Source organism: Schistosoma mansoni (genome assembly GCF_000237925.1).
Source record: "Schistosoma mansoni, WGS project CABG00000000 data, supercontig 0037, strain Puerto Rico, whole genome shotgun sequence".
Taxonomy (NCBI): domain Eukaryota; kingdom Metazoa; phylum Platyhelminthes; class Trematoda; order Strigeidida; family Schistosomatidae; genus Schistosoma; species Schistosoma mansoni.
The window spans coordinates 153,417-170,563 of NW_017386026.1; the positions used below are offsets into that span (position 1 = coordinate 153,417).

Consider the following 17,147-nt stretch of genomic DNA (forward strand, 5'->3'; position numbering starts at 1 on the left):
CATGAAAACTTTGGCTACTGTTTCCGCTGTGATGTCCGCTATCGGGATGGCTATAGGGAATCTGGTAAATCGATCTATGCATGTAAAAAGATAATTAAAACCGTTGAACGTGGTAAAAGGACCTACCAAGTCGATATGCACATGGGCAAAACGTGCATCTGGTTGCGAGAAAACACCTATGGGTGAATTTGTGTGACGATTTATCTTTGATTGTTGACATGCTGAACACTCTCTAACCCATTTGTGTACATTCTTCTGTAAATTCGGCCATATATATCTGGCATTGATTAGTTTTGTTGAAGCTTTTGCGCCAGGATGAGACAAAGAATGAAAGTTATTATATATCAACTTTCGCATACTTTTGGGAACGAAAGGTCGCGGCATTGCCTTGGTCGTGTCACAGTAGATTAGAATACCATCGACAGGTGATGGGAACTGTTTTAAATTAAGACTTGAATTGTTTGTTTTAAGCAGGTTTTGTAATTCTAAATCCTGCTCCTGTTCGTTTCTCAACGTCTCGAAGTTTACTGTAGACTGCTGTAGCACGTTTATTTCTAGCCTAGATAAAGCATCTGCCGCCTGATTGTCCTGACCTTTGACATGTCGGATATCGCTTGTGAACTGTGATATATAGTCAAGGTGTCGGACTTCTCGAGGTGAGTATTTATCAGCTCTCGCTTTTAGTGCATTCGTTAGTGGTTTGTGATCCGTAAAGACCATAAATTCCCTGCCTTCTAACATGTGTCGGAAGTGTTTAGTGGTTAGGTAGATTGCAAGAAGTTCTCGCCCAAAGGTAGAATACCTTGTCTCTGCTGGAGCGAGTCTTTTTGAGAAGAAAGCAATTGGTTTCCAGGCGTTTTTAACCAGTTGGTTAAGGGTACCGCCTACTGCTTTATCAGAAGCATCCACCATCAAAGCAAGTGGGGAAAGAGAATTCGGATACATCAACGTAGTTGCTTGAGCTAGTTTATCTTTAAGCTGTTTGATAGCTTCGACAGCGTCAGAAGACAGTTTGAATTCTTTTGGTTTTCCTTTTAGTGAATCTGTCAAAGGTTGCATTAATTGTGCACAACCTGGTATGAATCTGCGATAAAAGTTAATTAGACCTAGAAAACTTCTCAGTTGTGTTAGAGAACTAGGTATGGGATATTGTTTAATGGTGTCTACTTCTTTTTTGATCGGTTTAATCCCTTCTGGGCTTATTGTGTGACCGAGAAATTCTAAAGTTTGAACACCGAAAACACACTTACTTTGATGTATGTTTATTCCATGTTCATCCAGTCTTTTTAACACTGTTTTTACATGCTGTTCGTGTGATTGCAAATCGGGGCTGGCAATTAACAAGTCGTCTATATACCCCTGCGCAAATGGCATATCTCGAAGTAGATTGTCTATGAATCTTTGAAATGTCTGTGCCGCATTTTTCAGGCCGAATGGCATGCGTACAAACTCGAATAAGCCAAAGGGTGTTGTAATAGCTGTCTTGAGGATATCTTCATCAGCCACTGGAATATTGTGATATGCCCTGACTAAGTCAACTTTAGTGAATATGTTCATACCCTGTAAACCGTTTGTGAAATCTTGGATATGCGGTATTGGGTACCTATCTGGTACGGTTTGACGGTTGAGGGCTCTGTAATCCCCGCACGGTCGCCAGTCACCTTCATTTTTCTTTGGGACCATATGCAAAGGGGATGCCCATTGACTATCAGAAGGACGGATAATACCCAGTTGTAGCATATAATCAAACTCGGCCCTAGCGATTTTGAGCTTATCTGGTGCTAGTCTCCTGGGTTTTGCAAAAACCGGTGCACCTTCGGTTTTGATAGTGTGACTTACTTTTAGTTTGTCTTTAGAAGGCTGTGGGTTTGGTTTAGTTAAGTTTGGAAATTCCGCGAGTATATCTTGGAATTTCGCTGTTGTTACTGGAGGAGTTTGAATCAAGTTAAGAGAGCTGATGTGACTTTCTTTGCCTTTTGTGTAATACGAAGTTTCTTTTAGTGTTAATCGCCGTTTCTTGGTGTCAATTAGAAATTCGTATCTCTCTAGAAAGTCCATCCCCAGTATTGCCAGATCTAAGTCGGCTACCGTGAAAACCCAAGGGAATTGCCTCCTGAACCCCAAATCTAGGGTTAAGTTTTTCTGCCCAAATGTCGCAATTTTAGTTTTATTTGCAGCTTGAAGTGTAATTGATGATGTTTCTCGACTAATCTCAGTTTTATTTTGAGGGATGATGCTAAGAGCAGCGCCAGTATCCACCAAGAAATTCAAGCCAGAGTTTCTGTCTCTAACATAAAACAAGCGACTGTTTAGGCGCCCCTCCTCAGTCGTCGCGACCTGGGGAGGGGTTACTCGTTTCCCCGCTGTCTTAGAATTATGCTTAGGCCAGGCGCATGGTTGCATGCACTTGGTTGAGTTGACACCAAACTTCCAGTGGTACCAACAAAACTGCCCAGGTTGTCTGGACATTTGTGACCTGTTTTGTGACTTGGATCGTGGTCGTTGTGGTGACCTGCTCCTGTTTCTATGACCCATTTGCATTCTGGTGACAGCCTCAGTGAGACTCTTAACACTCGCAACGAGTCCTTCTATGACAGGGTCTTTTGCTGATTCTACTTTTTGTGTGTGATTTATTGTGCCTGGTCCAGTTGGAGGACCTCCTCCATTATTCTATCGGCTATACGCGCTAAATGAGATAATGAGGTTTCAGGATCTTGTGCATCCAAACAGTGTTGGACGTAGCATGGGAGAGCTTGTACCCATCCTTGTTTTAGGACTGCTTCACCCACTGTGTTATCACCCATTAACACTTGGAGGTGACGCAAAAACTGTGACGGCGACTGATCACCTAGTGTTTCACCTTGAAAAAGTCTTTGGATTCTTTGACTATCTGATAATGATAAACGGTTCATTATCTCTCGTCTTAAGATGGTGTATGGTTGTGGTGATGGTGGATCTAAAATCAAGTCACGGACTTCTTTGGCGACTGAAGGAGGAAGGATAGAACACAAGTCTCTATAGCGAATCCCTTCAGATTTGATATTGTGTCTCGTGAAATAATGCTCTAGTTGAGCAAACCACAACTCAGGATCACTACGATCAAATTCTGGAAGTCGGGATTTCGTAGTCATAACAGTGTCTATCTCCACTGGTGACAAATCCTCCAGATTATGGGTTTCTATTGAGTCTGACATGAGGTATGTGACAAATATAGCAATAAAGTTAGCACGAAAAATGGTTATTATAACACGAATAACTTAAGATAATACGGAATAAACTAGTTATATACTCAACATAGTTTACGGATAATCAGGTCTACTTTTACGATTAAGTAAAAAAAAGTTAATAACAGAAATGAGGTTAAATTTGTGTTCAAAAAGGGCTCACCACTTTCGTGCCTTAAGGTAACCCTCGTGCTATTGATAGAAGAAACCAGAGAAGTAGTGAATAGGTCTTTATTTCGATCTTCGCGCAGTCACAGTGGAGCGTGGGATTATCTGTTCAGACAAACAAAGGCTCTCAACATTCAATATAAGATAGTAGGGAATATAACGCTTACAAAAAGTAAGGAAGTGAATGAATACTTGAACAATACTGTTTTAGCATATGCTTGGTTGTTTGGGGTCAACTCTTAACCAACCAACCTGAGCTGTTACACTGCTACTAGTCCTAAGAACAAAATTGAACACCAAGCGGCTGCAACCATTCATCCTAAGCCCAAACACCCAACCACCCCAAAATGTCCACCCACCTATGCCTCTATAGTTCCCAAGTACTGTCTTTGCGGCTACGATAAAAAGCAAAGGGGTGTTTTTCCCAGCAATTTCTCTAAAAGCTATAACCGCTCAGACACTGTAATACGAAATAATACTAAATTCTCTGTAGAAACGTACAAGTACTCCAGCGCCCTTGATACACAACATGCACCTACTCACAGCAGTAGAATGCACTACAACAAACATAGTGGACTAGTAGTACTCACTTATCCGAACGTGAGGTTACACCCGACAAAAACCACACCTACACGTGATGCCAGTGAGACATACAGCTTTAACCTTGCAAGCTGCAGGGACCAGTACAGCACACACAACAGGAACACCACTCTTGACAACAATGTCGGGCAATCCTGCAATACTTCTTTGGAACATATAACTCCTCCAACTACCCATAATAGGACTAGAACTCCCCATTACACACAAGGAAACCATAACCTTGGCCGGCGAAACTATTGTAGTGCCGCGATTCGTTAATTGTTTACTTCGATAACCGTTATGATTCTAATCTTAACGGTGCGTAAAATCAGAAGACAAAGGATAGCAGCGACTACAGTTTATTGTCAAATAACTCAGGTCAGAAAGCTAACAACACCTGAGCGAATATGAACGAGCGAGTGAATGGCAAGCGAGAGAGCGAGTGAACAGGCGAATAAGCGAATGAAACGAACGAGGAGCAAGCGAGCGAATAGCAAGCAATTACATAGGCAATTTATAGTCACATTTAATAAGGGCACAACAAAGCAAAACAAAGGCTGATAATAGTATTTGCATGCGTACATATATGGGGAGGAGTATGAGTCATCGAATGATATTTAAGTAGTCAACATTTCGGATAGAGTGTCATGTGCTCTAGTGGTATAGCAGTGCAAAGAATATGCAAATTGTTACTATCCAAATAACGATGTCTGTTAAGTAAGTTATAAAAAGGGCTTAGCCAAAATTGGCTATAATCGAAATTGATTGTAGGATGGTTGCTATATAACTCCCCCCTGCAAACAAAGATATATGAAAAAATGTCTGTGTTTGCATAAAGTACAGTAAATTGAATAGCGTAGTTACAATCATTCGAAGATATGGGCTTGTACAAAATTAGAATGAAGTTAATGTGCATTTAGTTCGTGCCCGTCCGTTAGGCTATACAAAATAGCGGTAAGATGTAGAAGGAATATGGTATCGCTTCGAAAAAAAATTACACGTATGAGCGTAAAGGTACATAAGCTTTGTCGAGTTTAATAGCGTTTAACATAAGTTTAATAATCTATATGTATACAATGGAGAGGAAGAATTTTAATTAATATTCGAAATAGCAGAAAATCGTCAGTAAAAGATTGTAGCGACATAACGTTGCGGCCATCTTACTCTGCGACCAGATTTTGTCGTTATCGGAGTCTCTTCTTTTTGGTGCGTTAGCGTCGTTGACTCTTGAGACTCGTGTTTCGTCGGTGTGATCGTCTTCGAGAGGCTTGTGCTTGTCAATTGAAAATCGCTGTCAATGAAAGCTGGTTTCACTCGATCGATGCTGATTACGTCTGTCTTCCCAGCTTTTTCTACCGTGACTGTCTTATCTGTCTTCGTAATCACTCTGAATGGACCTTCATAGTTCGGCTGCAGAGGTGGTTGTACGTTGTCTCTTCTGATGAATACGTGCGTGCTATTATGTAGTTGCTGAGGTACGAATACTCGTCGTTGTTGTAGTCTGGGAAGTGCTATTTTTAAATCGTTCATGTGTTTCTTTAGGTGTTGCACGTAGTTGGCTACATCAGTCGGAACACTTTTACCTGAAGCGAAAAATTCTCCGGGTAAACGTAAAGTAGTGCCATATACCAACTCGGCTGGACAACATCCCATATCCTGTTTAATTATTGTTCTTAAACCTAACATGACTAAAGGAAGCTTATTAGCCCAATCGTTATTGACAATGACAGATGTAAGGGATGCTTTCAACTGCCTATGTAGGCGTTCAACCATTCCGTTTGCCATTGGATGGTAGGATGTCGTTCGTACACGTTTAATTCCGAGGAGTTCTGTAAGCTGCTGGAAGAGTCGACTTTCGAATTGAGCTCCTCCATCGGTCGTGATAATTGCCGGTATACCATAGTAAGAAATCCAATTTTCGATAAGGGCTTTGGCTACGGATTCGGCTGAGGTGTCTTTTATTGGTACCGCTACAGGCCATCGGGTAAATCTATCGATGCATGTAAAAATATAGTTGTACCCGTTCGAAACTGGCAGTGGTCCCTCGATATCGATGTGTATATGTTCGAATCGAGTGTCTGGCTGTGAAAATGAACCCATTGGCGAACTAGTATGACGATGTACTTTGGCTTTTTGACATTTCATGCATGTTTGTGTCCAATTACTTACATCGCGATTCATTTTTGTCCATACGAAACGCTCACTGATTAATTTCATCGTGGCTTTTATTCCCGGGTGCGATAGGTTATGGATACTTTCGAATACTTTCCGTCGTAATGGTTTAGGAATGAATGGGCGAGGTCGGCCAGTCGACATGTCACATATTACTTTCGCGTTGCCGAACTGAATATCTTCGAATAATAAGGACGTCGTGTCATCGAATCTTAGCTTGTTTAGTTCGATGTCTGTCTCTTGTAACTTCGCGAGACCGTGATAATCAATTCCATTTGTAATAATCGCGTTTATCGTTGTTCTGGACAACGCATCTGCCACTTCGTTATTATTACCTTCAATATACTGTATGCTAGATGTAAATTGGGAAATAAATTCTAATTGTCGAATTTCCCTCGGCGAATAGTTATCCTGTTTGGCGTTTAATGCTTTCGTGAGGGGTTTGTGATCTGTATACACTGTGAAAATGGTACCCTCTATCATATGTCGGAAATGCTTGGTTGCCAAGTAAATCGCTAATAGTTCTCTTCCGAACGTACTGTACCTCGTTTGTGTAGGATTTAATCTCTTCGAGAAAAATGAAATCGGTTCCCATGTACCGTTTACTAACTGCTGCAGTACTGCTCCCACTGCTATGTTCGATGCGTCCGTCATGAGGGCTAGTGGCGCTTCGCTCTTTCGTCGTACTAGTATCATTTTCTCATGAAGTGCTCTCTTAGCCTTCTCAAAAGCTTGTATAGCCTCTGTCGATAGATGGAATGTTCGAATATTTCCTCGCAAAGCGTCCGTTAATGGCTGTAGTATTGCTGCGCAGTTTGGAATAAATCGCCTATAATAGTTTATTAGTCCCAAGAATCGTCGTAACTTTTTTTGTGACTCGGGCAACGGATAATTACGAATAGCAGCAACTTCTGCTGGAACTGGCATGATACCTCGAGAATTTATCATATGACCTAGGAATTGCAATGATTTCTTTCCAAATTCACATTTCTCCACGTTAATAGTAACACCATGTTCTTGAAGTCTCGTGAATAACTGTCGTAGATGTTGTAGATGTTCTTCCACAGTAGCGCTAGCTACTAATATATCATCGATATATGCGTATACCCCTGTCAAACCTCTAACAACCTGATCAATAAATCGCCGAAAAGTTTGAGCTGCATTAGTTAGTCCAAATGGCATTCGCAAAAACTCAAATAAACCAAATGGAGTGATTACAGCCGTTTTCGGTACATCTTCTGGGGCCACTGGAATGTGGTAGTACGCTCGAACAAGATCAATTTTCGAAAAAATCGTAGCACCTTCCATTTCAGTAGTGATGTCATGAATATGTGGCACTGGGTATCTATCTGCTATCGTTTGCTTGTTAAGGGCTCTATAATCTCCACATGGTCTGATTTCTCCATTCTTTTTGGGAACCATATGTAACGGAGATGCCCAGGGACTATTAGATGGCCTTATGATACCAAGTTTCATTAGTTTTTCGAATTCTCGTTTCGCAATGTTTAACCTTTTTGGGTCCAACCTTCGCGCTCTTACTCTAGTCGGTGGACCTTTCGTGACGATATGGTGCTGTACTGTATGTTTAAGATCTTTGTTGTCGTATGATGACCTCGTTAAATCGGCGAACGTATTTAGAAGTGACTTATATTGCTCGTTCTTATCTTTCGACACTACTAAATTCATAGATACATGATCGGTGGTCACTCCTCTTATGACTACTGAGCGTTCTCCATTCACTAGTTGGTTTCGTCGAGAATCTACCAATAGGTCAAAATTCTTTAAGAAATCGATACCAATTATGGGTACGGAAACATCAGCGATCAAAAATTCCCAGCGAAGTGAAATATTACGGCCGAAATTCAAGGTTAGTTTTCGCTTGCCATATGTCTTTATGTCGGATCTATTCGCTGCTTTAAGAGTTAGCGCAGTATCGATATTTTGTTTTTCGTTGCTCAATGGGGGAACGACGCTTATCTCTGCCCCCGTGTCTACTAAAAATTGTGCGCCTGTTACTCTGTCCTGAACATAGAATAAACGATTGCTCCTGGGAGCTGCGTTGATCGTTGTAGTCGTTACTGAGAATCGTTGGGATCGTTTAAATTTGCATGGAGACCTGCATTTTCGAGCTCTGTAGCCAAATGTTTGATGGTACCAGCATATAGCAGGATCTGATAGTCCCTTAGAAAATGATCGGTTTCTATCTCTTGATCTGCTGCGCGACCAACTTCTTTTCCTGTCTTTGTGATTTAGAGTCGTTAGTTTGTGGCATAGCGCATTAATTTCCTTTTGCAAGGCCTCGATTCTTTCGTCAACTGTGGAGTTGAGTGTTTGTGTAGTCGCGTGTCTCATTCTCTCGTAAATCTTATCGGCTATTTTAGCGATGTTGTCTATGTCTACATCGCTATCTCCAACAGCGAGGATCTGCTGTACGTTCGGTGGGAGTCGTCGCAACCATAAGTGGTAAAATATATTTTTATCAACATTTCTGTCTCCGATTACGTTGCTCATATGCGTTTTTAACTGCGAAGGCGTTCTATCTCGGATTTGCACTTCACTGAGCAACTGCTCGACAGCTTGCCGGTCGTTTAACGAGAGAGCTTTTATTACTGCCTGTTTCAATACGTCGTACGGATTTACTGCATCCGGCTTAGTTAGGACCTCTCGTACCTTGACTGCTACTTCATCTGGAAGTAGTGAGCTTGCATAGCCGAACTTATGTCGCTGTAAAATAATACGATTGGCTACGAAGTAATTTTCAAGTCTAATAAACCAGAGTTGAGGATCAGTAACATTAAAAGATGGAATAGTAACATTAATAACTCCCACGGATGGTGACTGTGAAAGATCGATTGTTTCGTTATTTAAAGACATTACTACTAATAATAATAAATTAAATAGTATGCGAATATAACGTAATTGTCACTGAGAGAAATGAATCGATGAAAACAATGATAACAACAAATGGTACAATATATAACATAGAACGGACTTACTGAATTGCACCAATATATCAATTTTTCGTGAATAATCGTTATTTATTATGAATATTATCGTTATGTTCAAAAATGGGATAATGTACGTACGATTAAAATTGTGATATAATAAATCCACAATTATGATTATAATCCAGATAATAATTCGAATAGAAACAGAGTACGTTGAATTTTCGAAATGAAATTATTTCGTCGAAAATTGTTTTATGTTCGCTCGGCGAGGCATCCAATTCTGTAGTGCCGCGATTCGTTAATTGTTTACTTCGATAACCGTTATGATTCTAATTTTAACGGTGCGTAAAATCAGAAGACAAAGGATAGCAGCGACTACAGTTTATTGTCAAATAACTCAGGTCAGAAAGCTAACAACACCTGAGCGAATATGAACGAGCGAGTGAATGGCAAGCGAGAGAGCGAGTGAACAGGCGAATAAGCGAATGAAACGAACGAGGAGCAAGCGAGCGAATAGCAAGCAATTACATAGGCAATTTATAGTCACATTTAATAAGGGCACAACAAAGCAAAACAAAGGCTGATAATAGTATTTGCATGCGTACATATATGGGGAGGAGTATGAGTCATCGAATGATATTTAAGTAGTCAACATTTCGGATAGAGTGTCATGTGCTCTAGTGGTATAGCAGTGCAAAGAATATGCAAATTGTTACTATCCAAATAACGATGTCTGTTAAGTAAGTTATAAAAAGGGCTTAGCCAAAATTGGCTATAATCGAAATTGATTGTAGGATGGTTGCTATACTATAATTTATAGACAAACCAACCAGGTATTATACAACAGGTCTCACATTTTGGCGCGAGATTCACTCATCCGTTTTGCTAAATAGTGTTTTAGCGTTATAGCTGATGTCATTTCGCGATTAAAACCCTAAATCTAATTCCTAACCTTAACCCTCGGCTTTGAATCATAATTCTTATTCCTCACACTGGTTTACAACCCTCGTTTGGTCCTAGTTTTTGGATGCATACTCTGGAGGTCAGTTTACCGTCACTCAGAGGACTTCCATAAATTATAGTCTCGCCCCTTGGCCTACTTCGGCACCCACCTATTGATTCTAGATACTACCAAAGTCAAACCACCCTATATAGCTCTCTGATCTCCCCTAGTTTAATATATACATCACCCATATATATGGGTAATTTCCGGGACCTATTAATGGACTATTATTCTATATATATTCTTACCGTTTAACTATTGAGTAATTAGATTGTGTATATCTATATTCATCTTATTATAAGCCTCATTTTGACCTGTGAATTATTACTGTACGATTCACTGTTCCCAATTGAAAGGGCTAGGCGGACAAAGGATCAATAAGGACGCTAGACTACTCATACTGGTCGTACTTCGTTGATTTGTCACGGTGTTAAGATTGAAAAAGTCTTATTTCGGTTGATGGATAATTCACGTTATAAAACCCGGACATAAAAATCAATAACGAATTAGCATAAGTCCTATATTTTTTATAAAGTCATAACCGATTCTGGTGACATATTCATTTTCTGAATACTCTCTTAGTTCACCGTTTTCCCTCAATATATCAAATACTTGCAGTCGTCCACAACAACCTAAAATATACTTCTAGACAACTACCTGTGGAGAGTTGAACTTTCATAGTCTTCACATCGGCAGCAGTGATCTGCTTACCGGTTTGATCCTTAATACCTGCTTCAAATTTTCCATTGAGGACAATCTTCTGGTCCATGGATCACAAACCATCCATGAACTATTACAAGGATGATTGTGAAGCATCTTGTATGATTTTACGACATATTCCAGGTTTGCACGGAACCTTGATTGGCGGTTTCAAAACTTATACCTTAAATGTCACATGTTAGTTAAAGTTCTCAGGGTTTTTTATTCACTGTTAGACCTTGTGGTTTACGCCTATGACCAAATGTGCAATGAAACACGAAACATGTATTTAAATCTCATATCCTTCAGCAGTTTACCTTTGCTGTGAATGTAATGAGTATGGGTACTCTGGGAAGGGATAGAATTATTTTTCCATACTTTTTGGAACTCCTTTAAGACACAATCAAATTCAATCCACCTTCCGAAACGCTGTTCAGTATTATGCGTTCAAACGCCTCGCCTAAGTCTTGAGAAAAACAACGATTCACACAAACTCAGAGTATCTTTGGCTGTTAAGTTATTCCCAATACTCTGTTTTGTGGACCCTAGCAAATTTTAAACAAGGACAGAGAGGATCAGTAGAGAAATCGGTATACAATAATAACGCGCGCTATTCGAACGGGAAGTTTAGTCCTAACGTGATTTACATTTCTCAAACTTTTGCTGTGTTCTTACGCAACAAAAGTATCATATCCAATCCAAAGAATCTATTCTGAGCTATACGTTCGGTAGATTACTTCTTTTTTGTGTTTCACTCAAATTAATAGTTAACTGTGGTTTTGCCTCAGCTCACTATCGGTTTTTTTTATAGTTTTCACGTAAAGGCTAGCTTTAGCTTATCGTTAACTGTTTTTATACATTTTTGATAGTTTCTGTTTACTGTGTTTTTTTTTATCGGTCCTAAATTTGCTGCTTATATTTTTAAGACAGTCTAAATCACTAGCCATGAAAAATTCATGCAAGAGACCTGGTTGCCGTTTTGCCGTTACATCTGGCATGCAATGTGACAACTGTAAAGGTTGGTTCCATGAAGCATGTACAGATCTAACAGCAGCAGCCTATAGCAGACTCAGCAAGTCTGATCGTAGGTGGGTATGTGTTACCTGCAACACCGATACGGTAGTTATGTTGGGTACTATCATTACTTTACTGACAGGTCTGAGAGATAAGTTGTCTAAGAATTCGGTAAATGATATCATCATGACGGGTAACAAAGCTGGAACGCATAGGGCAAATAAGAAAAAGGATACTGACAGGTCGGATATCGACGGTGCTGTTAACAGCACGAGTGATGATGTGTTGAAACTCAGCACCATCCTAACATCGACTGTCATCGACTCCCTCAGTAAACTTGGGTCCCCCGGGGAACGGTCCTTGAATGAGACAGTGGTTCCTAAAAATCCTGTAGGTGGATGGACTCACGTTAACAGGAGTAATAAAGCCCAAGCGTCCCCTCCGAAACTGAACGTCCCAAGTATCGTGCGTAAATCAATTGATGCTTTGGCCGCACAGTCTACACCCAAGACTGTCCGCCCGGTCATCACTGAGCCCAGGAATCGAAAACGCGCCTCGACATCCAAACAACAAGATACCAAACCTAGACGCCTTGGAAAACCTGGGAAATCAATTGCGGTTCGTGACGACTCTGTCATAATCATGAACCTTATTGACAACCCCGACCTTCCTCTCAGTTTGCAGGACATAAACGACAGGATGCTCTGGGGAGAATTAATCAAGAGGCTGGAACTCCCTAGAATAGAGCCTTTGACCGTCACACGGCTCACTCGGGGGAAGGACTCTAACCACCTAAACCACCCGAGGCTGCTTCGTGTTACACTTAAGAATGCCTCCGACGTAGAGGACGTCCTGCTAGCCAATCACTTACTGAGGTCCGATGGGAACGTAAGAATACTGCCCGACATACCGTGTTCTGAACGAAATCTCATCCGGAACATCCCTAAGGAATCTCGTGAGGCGTTCTTCCGTGGACGAAATATCATTGTGCAAGGTGTGCCGGAAAATACGGACCCAGCTCAAGCAAACTCTGATATTCGGGAATGGAAATTCATCAAGCATTCCTTAAAACTCAAGAACATATTGACCCAACAGGTAATGAGACTGGCCAAGAGAGACGGAGACTCTAGGCCCCGGCTGCTGAAGATAACCTTCCCCTCCTCCCACATGGCGGCTGCAACTCTGGAAGCATTTCGTGCCAATAGACGTCGGTTGCCAACTGGCATCCATATGCATCCGGATAGGCCCCACGACAGCAGGATCAAGCACAAACGAAAGCTGGAGCTGACAATTCCACTCGTGGACTGTCTTGATCATAAAAAAAACGTGTAAAGGACAGGGACTACCAACTCGGTAAACATCGTATAGGTAGGCTACCTGTCCACTCACACACGGCTCATATAGACAAACAAGAAGAGGCTCACGCGTTCCAAATTGAAAGCATAAACTGCCTATACACGAACGCCGCGAGCTTGCCAAACAAAATGGATGAGCTACGTGAACTTAGCAACGCTAATGATGCCCATCTGATAGGAATATCCGAAACTTGGATAACGTCTCAGTTTACGGACCAAGAGTTAGCAATAACTGGGATGTCTTCATTTTGCAACGACAGAAAAACAGGAATGGGGGTTGGGGTAGCACTATACGTACGGTCATGCCTGGATGCGCACCAACTTCACAATCAAGAGATTCACAATCTTGACGAGTCAGTATGGTGCTCAGTAAGATTATCTACCACCTCGAGGTGCCTAGTTGGGGTCGTTTACAGGAAGCCCACTGCCGACATCGAATATGGCAAACGTCTGCTGGAAGGATTAACTCGCTCTACGCGTCTTGGATTCTCTCATATCCTGATTCTAGGGGATTTCAATCTCCCTAGAATCAACTTCGTGGAACATACATACATTGGTGGTGCCAACTCTACTGAAGCTCTGTTCTTCAACCTTATCGGCGACCTGGGATTATTTGAAAATGTGAAGTCGGCAACCCGTTGGAGAAACAGTCAGACGCCGTCACGCTTAGGCTGGGTATTCACAAACGAAGAATTCCTAGTTGACGACCTCTCAATCCTGGCTCCCCTGGGCAAAAGTGATCACGCCGTCTTATCATTCAGCTTTGTCAGCAAGACGGAGCTACGATATCCTACTAGCAACAAGCGCTGGAACTTCAAACGGTTGAATGTGTTAGCTTTACAGGACTATCTTCAACAGGTGGATTGGAATGTTCGCCCTGAAATTGAAGTGGATGCTCATTGGGATTTTTTACTGCACACGATCTTATGTGCTACTGAGCATTCAGTTCCTAAAATGGTCCCAAAAAGCTACAAGCAACCTGCAATCATCAAGAACCGCACTCGTCGTTTGCTAAGCCGCAAAAGGCACTGTTGGGCTGAATATAAACGAACGGATAACAACGGCGCGTACAGGCAATACAAACATATAAGGAACATATGCACAAAGGCAATAAGAGAAGACAGGCTTCAGTTCCAGACCAAGCTTATCGATAGATTCGTCTCCAATCCGAAAAGCTTGTTCAGTTATGCAGCTTCTCTTCGACAAGGCAAAACTGGAGTTTCCCAACTGCTTGGTCCTAATGGCCCGACCAACAACGACAGTGATGCCGCTAACCTTTTGGCTGAACATTACTCCCGGACATTCCAACTGACCCACATCAACCATACTGACGAAAGCTTCACCTGCACCTGTACAGGACTTTCCGAAGTGGACCTGAGTGCTGACTTGGTGCTCCGTAAACTGCAGAACCTAAAAAAAGACACTTCTCCTGGTCCGGACATGGTTCATTCCGCCGTATTGAGGGAAGCAGCTTCAATCCTGGCGACACCACTTAGCGTGATGTTTGCACCCTCGCTAAGCAGAGGCAAACTACCGGAAATATGGAAGCTGGCCCACATCACACCAATTTTCAAAGGAGGTCGACGCAGTGAACCCTCAAGCTACCGACCAGTGGCCCTTCTCTCCATACCTTCAAAAATTATGGAATCCCTAGTATTCGACGGCATACTAGAACACTTATCATCCTCAAAGTTCTTCTCGCCTCAACAGCATGGTTTCAGAAAAGGTCATTCTTGTACGACCAACCTGCTGACTGCGGTGGATAAATGGACAACCATCCTTGATCGCAAGGGGAAGGTTGACGTCATTTACCTGGACTTCTCAAAAGCTTTTGATAGGGTCAACCATGCATGTCTTATCAAGAAGCTTGGACGATTGGGTATAAAACCCCCTTTAATTGACTGGATCACTTCATACCTAGAAAACCGACATTCTAAGGTCAGGGTTAACTTCACTCTCTCTCAGGCTATGGAATGTCCTAGTGGGGTCCCTCAGGGTTCAATACTAGGACCTCTTCTCTTCTTGATTTATATTAACGATCTTCCTCAACAAGTTTCATCTGATTTATTGCTTTTTGCTGATGATGTGAAACTTTGGAGAGAGATACGTACTCACAATGATATACTAGTTCTGCAGGAGGATCTGACTCGACTTCAAAGTTGGGCAGACGACAACGGACTTACCTTCAACACTTCAAAGTGCAAGGTAGTCCATCTGAGACATGTTGCAGACTATAGTTATAACTCAGGTAACTCACCTCTAGAAGTTTCCCAAGTTGAAAAAGATTTAGGAGTGTTGGTACCCTACGACCTGAAATCGTATGCGAACTGTGACAAAAACGCCTTTCAAGCAAACCTTGCACTGGTAACATTGAAGCGCATTTTTGGCCAGTTTGACGGTAGAACCTTCCACATAATCTTCAACAGTTTTATTCGTCCCCACTTAGAGTACGGAAACATAGTATTTCCTCCCTCTCTCCAAAAGGATAAGGTCACTCTGGAACGTATACAACGTCGAGCCACGAAATCAGTTCGGGGTCTCAAATTCAAACCTTATGAAGAGCGCCTCAAATCACTTAACCTTTACCCGTTAGAGTATAGGCGTCTTAGAGGTGATCTTCTTATGACTTATAGTATCCTTAACACTTCTGGTCATCCCCTTAAACAACTTCTTAAGCTTAGTCATAACACTAACCTCAGAGGTAACACCCAGAAATTGGAGACCCTACATAGCAGAACAGACTGCAGACACAACTTCTACTCCGTTAGAGTTGTCAAGTGCTGGAATTCGCTGCCGACTGAGCTAGTCCAAGCGACCTCCCAGGAGTCCTTTAAGAGAAAACTTGACTTATTCCTAAGGACTAAGGATAACATATTATTATGATTTACCAAATTCTTTTTTTCCCTCTATTATCGTTCATATACCTAGGTTCTTGCCTGGAGGTATTGGTGATCCACTGCTATCAGACACGGAAGCCCGTTAAGCGAAAGCTTCTTCTATTCCGTCCTCAACCATTTGAACCATTTGAAGGTCAAGTTAAGAAGCAACGAAAGAGCCAAATTGTACACTACAAAACAGGGAAAGTTAAATTAACGTTTTTCGCATTGATTTCGCGAATTAACTGCAGCAAAACACAACTCAAATATGAGAAAACCCGATATTCGTACAATCCAACGAACACCCAACAGAGCCTCAACAACTGGGAATGACCGCTTCTTGTCAAACCGTTCAAGGTCGTTAAAACGAAACGGCGGGCGGTTTTGAAAGGCTCTGACTTTTTTACTGTGCCTCGTCCCGCTGAAACTAATGCTAAGGTGGATGTTTCTAATGATCACTTATCTTTATTCAAGACTTCTAGAGGCGGTATAACGTTACATAACAGTCCAGAGTTGAATGAAACTCAGAATCATTGTGAGACAAAAGTTTCTAATCAACCAACTTATCAGATTTCTCATGTTATTGTATCAGATATGGTTTGTCGTAATAATTCGCATAATTCTGATGAAATTTCTTACAACTCTAAAATGTGGAATAAGTCGAATCATGATCAAAATCCATATTCAGTTTTGGTAGATGCTGATTTTTCTAATTATCCATTATTTTCTAATGAAACGCTTAATAAATTTGAGGGAAATATTCCACAAAAATCAAATTCCGATGTCATATCAAATGTCATTTGTCTTCACAATGGATTTCAGTGACACCCTCAATGTGTGTGACAAACATGTTCCGGATGCGTCGAATTCTAGTCATATTTCTGATGTTATTGTATCAGATGTTAGATATTTTCACGAACGATGTTTGACGAGTAGAATCCCTACTCAGTGGTATGATGAATCAAAGGGGATAGCAGGTATTCCCAAAATAATCAGAGAACCAGTTTGTCCAGATATGGAGTTTGCACAGACAGGGAATCCAAATCAAGTCCAAGATTATCCTAATGAGTATGAGACAGATGCGTGTTTTTTTTATTCGATTGTTCCTC

General features: G+C 41.4%; 1 protein-coding gene across 1 annotated transcript; it reads right to left on the reverse strand.

Moving 5' to 3' along the window:
• Window positions 1–2,630: 2,630 nt before the first annotated feature.
• Smp_124560 (hypothetical protein) lies at window positions 2,631–3,194 on the reverse strand (the record flags this gene model as incomplete). Its single annotated transcript, XM_018790718.1, has 1 exon — window positions 2,631–3,194. One exon carries the CDS (start codon window positions 3,192–3,194, stop codon window positions 2,631–2,633), a length of 564 nt encoding a protein of 187 aa, XP_018645961.1.
• Window positions 3,195–17,147: the final 13,953 nt, after the last annotated feature.